Here is an 11233-nt window from a genome sequence, read left to right on the forward strand (position 1 = left end):
CTTTCATGTGCTATAATGTGCGTATCATCCGATATTCAACCGATATGCCGCGACGGATATAGAATAACCGAGACCGCGACGAGACTGCAACCCGCGATGGCAAACCGTGGTCACCATTTGATAAAAAACTAGTCCACTAATATTATCCATGCATGCCCATGCCCAATTTTGGTACGTGGCTTTCACGCTTTTGCTACTTACAAATTCATAATGCAGATTAACGACTTCAATAAAATGTTATAAGCTTTCCCCTACGAACAAAGATTCTTGAATTGGATTTTGAGTTCCGTCAACTTCCTTGCTTTGTTAATGGGAATATGCTTAAACTACCTTACTTTCCCCATACTCCAACTTTTCTTTGCAAGAATGCGTGAATTGCTGGGCTAGTCTTCTCAGTTCCTACGGAAATTTTTACTTCTGTTGCGTCCGAAAATGTTCAAGTGTTGCTCACGTTGAATTTTCATATAACTTAATTAAACCGTTCATGTCCTTCACCATCTTTTGTACGTCTACTCGTGGGCAAGCATCTCTTAAAGGTGTTCCTTGCATTTTTGTAATGTGGTTAAGGTCACATATTTCTTCCCTTCCTTTCAAGACCCTTTTTGCATGTAATGCAGATTCTTCTTCATAAATGGTCTTCAAGCTTAGCCATTTTCACAGTTTTAAGCGCTCAAGTTCTTTCTTCATCATTCTTTTGAAGTTAATAAAGAAATTACAAATCGTTAAGCCAGAAAAAAAAAGATAGAGGGTAGAAGATGAAGCTTATTTTTACTAAATCATTCGGATGTGGAAGAGCATTGCAGAGGCCGGTTGGGCTTATAGTCAGAAATTGGCACAAAGAACCAGTTCTCGTGGCATGGAAGAAACCAGAGATTGGCTGGACTAAGTTAAACTTTGATGGTTCTTGCAAGTGCAGGACAGGGAAAGCAAGCATTGGAGGCGTTCTCAGAAACCATGAGGCTGAATTCTTGCTTGGATATTCTGAATTTATTGGTCAAAAGAACAGCACGATTGCAGAATTGGTCGCCCTTGAGAGAGGCCTGGAGCTTGTCCTGGAGGATGGTTGGAGCGATGTTTGGGTTGAAGGAGACTCCAAGTTCTTAGTTGACATCATTGCTAAAAAGCGACGAGTTAGTTGTGCGGAAGTACAAAAACACGTTGGCCATATAAACTCAATTATTCCAGCACTCAATAATTGCATGTTGACACATATTTATAGGGAAGGAAATAGGGCTGCTGATAAATTTGCCCAGATGGGCTATCATTTTAAAAAACCTCAAGTTTGGCGCCATAGTCCTCCGAAGGAAGTGCTGCGCATCGTACAGGAAGATGCGCAAGGTAAGAAGTTTATCAGAAGAAGAAGATGAAGTGGATTTCACATGCTAGAATTTCTTTCTTTTCGTACAGAAGATTTTCACTTAGTCAGTAATATTTAGATTTAAGTGATCTAAACTTCTCTCTGTGGAAAGTGATCACCACTGTATGCAAAGGGATACCACAAAAACAAAGGAAATGTAAAGTCTTTCAATTCAAAGGAAATGTAACATTGTTGCAAATCTCACTACTGAAGAAATACTCTCTCATTACACAGGCAGCAAGTAACGGTGGTCCAATCTCTCCCAATCTTTTTCATAGAAAACCTGAATTTTTTATTCCAGATTTCAAATCCTTCTCATCCAAATACATAGATAAGCACAAGAATAGAACAAAGAACTCCCTGATGGCGTGACTGAAGCATGTCAAGGTGATGATGCCTTCCCTCCCTCCCTCAGATGTAGAAGCCAAAGAGTTCAAGTGATCACGTCCCTCTAACCATCCGCAACATGCAAAAGATAGCATATAACCAATGGTTAACTGGGAAAAATTAATACTGCAACCAGTGTTAAAAGCTGATCTTTGACAGTATAAATTATCAGAACTGATAAATCTGACTTCCACATGATCGAAGACATAATTGCCAATGTTGCTAAATCACCTTTTCTTTTGACTCGCAATTTTATTTTTTTTTTCCAAAGTTTCTTTCAAAGTCATCTCTACAAGATAGATAATTTTGCAAGTTGACAAGTTCGACACACATTATTTTCCCTTTTTCAGCATTCTTGTTAAGAACCAACAAATCAACATATCCAAAGAGCACAACTCTTACTACATCTGAAAGCTCAGCCTTGCCGGATGCAACACAATGCTTACTGGCCTGTAACTTACTCACTGCCTTTGAAATACTACCAAAACCAAAAATCACCAATTAGGAATCATGTTATGCAGAGGATACAAACAATATCAAACTTCAAACACCTATAGCATGTCTATGAGAAGCAGCATGAATATGCAGATATCTGTTATTAATAGATGATGCATTAGTTGCACTAGATTTACGTGTATTATCTCTACAACCTGCACCAACATGCAAAATTGGCAGGCACTCACTTATTTCAGTTTGAAAATCTGTTCCATTGAAAATTAAAACAAGAAAATAAAGGAATAGTGCATTAGCACAGAACATAACCGAGAAAAGCAGTGAACTGGTGACTGGATAGAGGCAACACAAAGAAAAAGTGAAGGAATATCGATTAACATACTAATCTATGTCAGAAAAGAACAAACTAATTCCAGCCATATAAGTCGAGCAAGATGAATAACCACAACAAGCACAGAGAAAGAACCACAGAAAAAACTACACAAGGACATACACATGGTGTCACAACCTGAACCGAAAATACTCATCCTGCATTTATTTCCAAGTCCACAAAAATCTCCTGCTATAATTACACTGAAAACAGTAAAAGAATCAGAAAATGCCAAATACAGTGAAAAAATGAAGTGTGCAGTTAAATAATAAAAAAAATAAAAATAAAAACGTGCATAGAGGGGCAGCAATGCCGAGCAGCAGAGTCTCGTAACTATTAAATGATAGCTGCAGTTGTGCAACTCAAGTGCATATTATATGGTTGAAAAGCAGCAAACTTTCAGAATTGTTAGCAAGCAGGAGAATACAATTCTAGGAAAGAAGCACCAGGTTACATATTGAATGCGACAATATCCAATTTAATAAACATTTAGTATAACATACATCATGATATGTCTGTAAACACACACCCAAACAACTTTATGTGTGTGCTTTTAAATGGATAAGGCAATACTTAAATGGAACTTATGCATGTACAGCTGCATTGGAACTTATATGCATGCAACTGTGATGTACAAAGCACAAGCACATGGCAAGTAAAATATCATTTCATATTTGATAACTAAACCCTTTTTTTAAAAACACTAGCATTAGGATATACTCCAACAACTAACCTGGAAATAAATACAGTGGTGAATGGTGCAGATACCGTGGAGCAGAGGAGAAAGGCACCTCTATTACAACCAAAATTAGCTTTACTGGTTCCAGTCCAGCCATATGAATCAAAGAAGATTTAATACCACTACAAGCACAAAGACGAACAAAGAAAACACCATATGTAAGGACATTAGTGCTCCCTTAGAACTGGAGACACAACCAGGACTGAAAAATCCTAGTATTCAAGTTCAAGTTATCAAAAGAATAGCCCATAACTGAATGCTAAATGTCTGTCCGCCTATGTTTACAAGCAAAAAATTGAGAAACAAAGGTGTGAAGCCTGAAAGCAACAGCAAATCAGCTTACTTGTTTCACCACAAATAATGAAGCAGCATTTGATATATGAAGAAAACTAACATTCTGAATATGCAACAGAGATACAAAAGAATCAGATCCATAAAGAGTGAAACCTCACCAGTATAATCTCCAGCTCTCTCTCTTTAGCCAAGTAAAGAATAAACTGTAAACAAGCACAGAAACATCCAAAAACCTCACCATTCAGAAAAGAAAGAAAAGACCAATCAACATCCCATGATACAAGAAATAGCATGATCTTGACTTACTATGTTGGACATATTTCACAAAGACTAGAGCAAAGATGAACCCGCTTCTTCCACAACTAAGAGAACCACCAAATGTAAACAGACAAAAACCTTGTTAATTGGCACATATAACATTTCTTTTTCCCAATCTTAAACCAAACTGTTGTCTAGCACCAAAGCAACTCAAACCATATAATATGCACATATTACTCGAAAGCTAATCCCGGAAGCAGGAGGAAAAAAAAATTGCAAGTCCACTTAAATGAAAGAGAAAAAAGTTGCAAGTCACTTAAATGAAAAACCATTAAGAAAAAATTCCAAAATATGCAGGCAAGAAAACCTCTAGGGTTTGTAAGTAGGCATCAGTTTATATTGTAAAAGAAATCAGGCTCACTATTTAACAGCTCTTTAGTCCACAACTCTGCTTTCATAGAACAAAAAACAAACAAAGCCTCCATGCAGGGGAAAAATGTACAAGTGAACTTTTGATAGTGCTTCTGAATACAACAAAAAAATCCACTTTACCAGGTACTGACTGGTGAAGCAAACCTAAAATTTTGTTTAATCTTCATAGACAAGTCAAATGGCATAAACCAAACCAACGTTAAGCGTTTCGACTTCTTTTAAATCTTGCAAGGGCTCCAAGGTGACCTTCATCCTCATCTTTTCCTGCTGCTGCATCATCACCGTTTTCAGGGTTATCAGTCTCTTCTCTTTTCCGGATCAGACCTCCAAATACAGCATTAGGAACATCTTTTTGTGCTATCTCAACCTTGTCATCATCTTCAGAGTCACTTTCCTCGGGTAGTTCAATATCCTCCTTATTTTCTGTATCCTTAGGTGCTCCATCACCCACGGACTGTACACCAGCACTTACAAAGCCAAGCACGCGATTGGAATCTTTAGTTACAGCGTCATTAGCAGATGGCAACAACTTCTTTTCTAGAGCTGCCATTTGATCATCAGCAACCCCAGCCTTCTTTAGCACATCCTTTGCTTCCTCAAGAGTCTGCATCTGATCCTTTTGCATCAAGTACTCAGGAAGAATAAAGTGAGTCTGGATAGAAGAACCAAAGTGGATTAGCACCTATGGATTTTTTTTTTTGGGGAGGGGGGGGGGGGTGGTTGTTGGGGTGCAGCAGTTTATACTAGAGAAACCATAAGGCTTTAAATGTAACATCACAACATCTCAGAGGATCCAAAATTTTTGTACAAAAGAATAGAACCAAAACTGACTTAGAAGAGGAAAAGAAAAACCAGAATCTCCCGAGAAGCATAATAAGGAAGTAACTTCTCTTCCCAAGTCTTATGGTTGCCAAACACAAAAACAGGAAATAAGAAGTTCTTATGTTGTAGTTGATATGAGTAATTATAGAAGCAATATTTTCCCAATAGCATCTAAAGAAAAGGAAAATAACTCGAACAGGTTGCACTCCTTTGAGATTCACCAGCAGGGACAGAATGTTTCACCAAACTTTGAAAAAAAAAATCAGCAAAGACAAAACACACCTGGCTATAGCTTGCAGAAACGCTCCTTTTAACACGAAGCATCTCACGGAAGGTGTCTTCGTTACCATGCTGCACTTCAAACTCATGCCACTTCGACCAGAAGTCAGGGTCAGATCTTGGGTCAGCAAACTGCGATGCATGCTTGTATAGTGCACGAGCACGATCAACTTCTCCAAGGCTCTTCTCAAGCTCAGCATACCTCAGGCACATGACCTTCACATCCTTGTCAGGTAGACCAGATTCAATTGCCTGTTCATATATTTCCCTTGTTTTCGGAACACCAAAAATTTCAGCTGCACGAGCTATGTAGATTTCATACATGCTTAATTTCTCAGCTGCTGGAACAGCCTTTGTAGCTTGATCGTAAACCCTCATGGCTCTCTTTGCAAGACCACAGTCCTCTTCCAACTTGGCATATTGTAGATATAATGGCTTTACAACCTCCGCAGGGGCCTAAATAAAAATAGTATTAATATCTTCACTTGATGCTTCAGCAGCAGTCCCAAGATCATCAAAACCACAAGAGACAATAAAGCAATCATATCAAAGATAAACCATAAACTATTTAAATGCATACTCTACTGGTATGACAAGTCACAAAAAGTAGAAGTTCTTGCTGGTACAATGTTCATGGACAGCTGCTTAATATGGATAGATATAAAGAAAGTTTCAGGTGGTCAGCACTGCAGAAAATATTATGATCTTCTATAGGACAATTTGCAGCACCATATTTCCAGTAAGGATCCCTACACTAAATACTTCAATGGAAGAATCCTTAAAATCATACAAGTGACTTTTACTGAATGCTACTTGCGCAATGACTTACCAATGGTATTTGAGTACTGGATTAATCAAATTAACTACAAAACAAAAACCAATACCAACAATGAAACCCATGCAAACAATAGAAAGAGCCAACTGTTCTAGACTTTATTTTTCAGGATGTCACTACTAATAGACAAAAAAAAAAGAACTGAAAATTTAAAAAACAAATGTTGTGTGTTAGTTTTGGACATAATCTTCATACACACTCTTAAAATTTGCCTTCTGTTTTCTTCTAAAGCTTGTTTCTTTTATATTAGAATGCCCCTAGAAGAAAGAAAAGTGAATTAAGATCAACACAAGTAATCACAGGCATCAAGCATACACCAGAATGCAAGATTCTTGAGAATAAGACAAATACTTGCATACCACTTCAACCGCATGCTCAAACAATTCTCGAGCTCGTTCTAGTTTTGACTTCCCATATCTCTTAACAAATTTGGATAGGTAAGTAACCCATATATCCTTTGCATGTGGATATTTGAAAATCTTCACACCTCTCTCGTAAACTTTGAATGCATCCTCAAAGTACTTATGATCCTGACAATTCAATTCCAGAAATTTAGATCAACAAAAGCAAATAGAAATTAAGGCAAAGATTACTTTTCCATTTAAAAGAAACAGACAACATGAAGGAGAAGATGATGATGATGATGGAGAAAAATAAACTTTTGGAAGAGAAGGTCTACCTCTAACAGCATAGCATAGTTTATTATGATTTGGGGTGTGGCTATCCTCAGATCCAATATCCTCTCATAAACTGCACGAGTGGACTCCAAGGTTCCCAGGCTTTCCTCCAAGTCAACATAAAATGTCCAAAGTCTTAGGGATTTGTGAATCTTCATCTGCACTGGTTCATTTCCATCAGCTGCCACTGTAACATGTAGCAAATGTTTAGGCACCATTGTACTCTTAATGCCCAATTATTATTAGAATAAAATGCATCCTAATACAACCAGCAAAAGACACAAAGTATTGCCCTTTGCTTTGCAGAGACCTTTTGCTCTTCCTTGTCTATTTACAATTTCCAAACTAGCACATCTCAAAATTATATATCTGTTTTTGAGAACCCTCTTTTGACCATATCTTGTAAATAAATCATCTTTAGAAAATGGGGATCATTAATCTACCGTAAGGAATTTTATACAACCCCTCAAGCTAGAAGCATACAAACCAAAATAACATTAGACATCTAGGAAAGCAATACAAGAAGTGTCAGCTTTTATTTCAATCAGATTCTTTTTATTTTCTCACCTCCCATTTTTAAAAATTTTGTGAACCACAATAGTTCGTTTCCCATGGAAAAAGAAGACATAATGTATTTGCAACCACAAAGTTCAACAAATCTCCAAATTATAACACAAATCTGTGATTTTTTTCCAAGAGGACAAAAGTACAGTGCAAGGTAAATTGATCTAATGTTTGAATCAGCAAAAACCACAAAATTCATAGAAATAACTGGCTTCATGCTTGAAACTACCAAATCCTGATAAAATCATACTGATGCATAATGTGCACTAGGACAAGGAGCAAAGAAGAACTCACTAAAGTGGTAAAAAGAAGCTATAAGACTAAATTAAATGCACACTTAATGCAGCATATGAATTGGTGCCCATTAGAATCATTACTCTACTAGCATCTAGAAGTTATTTGCAAAATATTTTCTTGAAATTTATGGTATGCTAGAGAATAGAACTGGATACATTCTTTCAAAAAAAAATAACAACTAGTTCACATGACACAGTATGCTGACTGACTTCAAAATACAGTATTGTCCTCTTGACACCTTTCTTGAATTCACAGCAAGAGAATAACACTAAGATACTTTGATTTCTGGTTACATTTCTAACTCAAGTACCACTTCTTTTCTGCTTTTGATATTCAATTATGTCAGTCCATAGCCAATTCTATACAGAAGTCAACATCATATGCACTCAGAATACAAGAAGCCATACATTTTATCAGGAATTGAATATATAAAAAAAGAGTAAGGATGGATTACCTCTTCGTTTGACTTCAACTGATGGCTCTGCAGTTGCACGCCTCATCAAGTCCAAAGCACCCTTAAAGTTTTTGTGTCTGAGTTCCATCTCCGCCCATTCACACCAGACGCTAGCCAAATGATCTACATTCTTGTAATTAACCTGCACCGCCTTGTCAAAAATCACCCTGGCATTTGCAATATCCTTGTGGGTCTCATAAAGCTTCGCAAATGCAACCCATAAAGTATGTGGCTTCCCTACAGCCTTCATGGGGTCAACAGTCCTAACTGCTTCTGTGTAAGTCAATATCTGCTTCGTGGGATTACCCTCAAAAAGCTTAACCCTCCTATGCCACTGCTCCACATTATGTGGATTCTGTCTAAGCAGCACACTGTTTGCCAGTTCTGGTCTTCTGTCCATCAAGTGCTCCAACCTTGCCAACCTCAAATCCACATCCTTATCATCATTCAACCAGAACGTTTTAAGTTTCTTCTCCAACTTTCTTATATCCAAACGATCATCCTCTTCTTCTTCCTCCTCCCCACCCATAGTCTCATTACTATCTTCCTCATCATCCAGCTCACTGTCACTCATCTCCTCCATCTTTAAAGCAAGCATACTCTCCTCAAACTGTGAATAAGCATCAAAAATCACGCTAAAATCCCTAACCGTCACCACTGTAGTCATGCCTTCCTCAAAAATATCCCTCGCCTTCTCCACCAACTTCCTCCGAATATAATAATCAGCCAGCGATGTCCACAACCTTCCAACCTCATCCGTAAACTTCCTAATCCCACCTCTAATGATTGCATCCACATTCAACCCAGAGATATCCAAAGCGTGCTGAGTCAACAAATCACACAACTCCAACCACAGCCTGTGTTTTGTCTTGCCCTTTATCGAATAAAACTGATCATCATTCAGAACCCCAGCCAACCTCTCTGCAGCCTCCTGCCACAGCTCAGAATTCAACAAAAACTCTATAAAATCCTCAATATGGCCAGGATCATACTTCAAATACCTACGATAAACTCTAAGCGATGTCTCAATCGGAATCCCCTTTTGGCTAACGAAAAATAAATAAGGAGCCCATATTCGATCATGCTGAGTAACGGGCAATGCACAAAGCGCCCGATCAAAAGCCCTACGAGTTTTGGTCACGAGCTTCTGATTAGTTAAAGACTCTAAGTACATAATCCAAATGCGAGGCATTTTATGCATTGTAACAAGGGCCCGTTCGAAAGTATTATTCAGAGATTGATACTGAGAATGAGTAATTGGAAGGTTCCTAACCAGCTCAAGCCGTTCGCGAAGGTAGGCATGCCATAGCTTGTAGCTTCCGGGCAGGGCTTTTAGGGCTCGCTCATAAATTATGGCCCGTTTTCGAAATGGGGCTTCGGATCTGGCTATCAAGTAACGCCACCAAAGCTTCAAACTGAACGGGTTGCGGAGCAGCTCTTCTTCGTAGGCTAAATCCTCATCAGCCGGGTAGAGTTCCTGGGGTATAATCGCCGACGGCGCCGGCGCCGGCGCCACCACTGCCATGGTAGGGATTTAGGAATTGGAGGTTTAGGGTTTGGAGAGAGAAGTGGAATTGGGGGGGAAGGGTTTAAGATTTTGGAAAGGAAGCTTGAATAGGACAAAACTGAAAACTGGCGAGAAAAAGAGATGAGGTTGGCGTTGGGGATTTGGGGGGTGGCTTTGGGGTGGGATATTTTACCGCACCTCCACGCCAGACGTCTGAATTAGGTGGGAGCGTTTTTCAGGTGATAGTTGTTGTTGCAATCCAGTAAACCCCAAAAGCGTTGCTACAACATGAGAGAGATGATAAAGAGTAAAAACAATTATATATTGAAGTTGACACAATAAAAATAAGAGGACTTTTTTGGAGCACGGGACGAGGATAAATAGTCATATTAGTTTGTTAATTGACACAATTGAGTGGATTTGAGATTGGTGTGAAAATTTGATCTCAAATTTGATAGGGTGTAGTAAGTTGTTTTTTTTTTTTTTTTTGATAATTAGAGTGTAGTAAATTGTTAAAATTAAAAGTTTAAGGGGCAATCTACGATTTTGAAAAACTTTAGGATTATGAGCAGCAAGTTATCCCTCGTTCTGGGAAATGTTTTGTTGTACTGATTAATTAACACACATGATACAATTGAGAAGGAAGGGTTATCCAGTGTGACAAAGTTATTAGATTCTTTCGCTCTCTCTTGTAGTTCTTCGTCAAGTGATGTCTTGAAAGGAAATTAATGAGTAAACAGCATTATTTCAATTCAACATTAGTTAAAATTTGACTTTAAAAAACTTTGAAAAAATTTGTGATTAAATTGAAATTTTAAAATCTTTAGCATGCAAAACATACTCTATATGAAGCGTTCACTTCCCATACAACTCACTCTCTTGTAGTTCTTCATCAAGTGGCGGTTTAAAAGAAAATTAATGAGTAAACAACATTATTTCAATTCAACATTTGTTCGAGTTTGATTTTTAAAAACTCTAGTAAAAATTGTGATTAAGTTAAAAATTCAAAATCTTTAGCATGCAAAATCATATTCAATATGAAGCTTTCACTCCCTATACAAAAATTTATATCACATTGAGTCAACTGTAATGTACCTTACCTTAGTTTTCATATGTCAGTATACAAAGTTTTGGCTCAAGTGGAACTGAACTGTGGATACTCTATTTTTGCTTATTCGAGCCTTGTTGAACCAAACAAGTAACGTTGGAGCTGTGGATGATTGGATTGAACTTGCACGGTTACCCTGAAGAAAATAAAAATCGTGTTTTTACCCTCTAATATTCTAAAAGTTCTAGTGAAGTCCTTTTAGAAATTAAAATTTGCCAAATTGGTAAAAAAAAAAAAAAAAAATAAATCTTATTACAACTTTTTGTTCTTGCAAATGTAAACTGACCTAAGAAAAAAAATTTTGACTTCGCCTAGGGTCTAAGCTAAGATTGTTCAAGGTTTCTATCAAACTCTATCAAAAAAAAAAAGAAAAGAAATCTTATTACAACTTTTTGTTCTT

At 37.5% G+C, this 11233-nt stretch overlaps 1 protein-coding gene across 2 annotated transcripts; it reads right to left on the bottom strand.

Moving 5' to 3' along the window:
• Window positions 1–4292: 4292 nt before the first annotated feature.
• LOC113730884 (uncharacterized) lies at window positions 4293–10016 on the bottom strand. Of its 2 annotated transcripts, XM_027255856.2 has the most exons (6): window positions 9492–10015; window positions 8219–9342; window positions 6906–7090; window positions 6586–6756; window positions 5395–5847; window positions 4293–4942 (listed from the first exon to the last, which is right to left on the bottom strand). In XM_027255856.2, exons 1-6 carry the CDS (start codon window positions 9518–9520, stop codon window positions 4490–4492), a joined length of 2415 nt encoding a protein of 804 aa, XP_027111657.2. In that variant the 5' UTR covers window positions 9521–10015; the 3' UTR covers window positions 4293–4489. The 2 variants fall into 2 exon arrangements, with proteins under 2 accessions (XP_027111657.2, XP_027111656.2); XM_027255855.2 differs by having other exon boundaries at window positions 8219–10016.
• Between the last annotated feature and the right edge of the window lie 1217 nt (window positions 10017–11233).

The sequence above is a fragment of the Coffea arabica genome, chromosome 2e (assembly GCF_036785885.1).
Source record: "Coffea arabica cultivar ET-39 chromosome 2e, Coffea Arabica ET-39 HiFi, whole genome shotgun sequence".
In the NCBI taxonomy this organism is placed as follows: domain Eukaryota; kingdom Viridiplantae; phylum Streptophyta; class Magnoliopsida; order Gentianales; family Rubiaceae; genus Coffea; species Coffea arabica.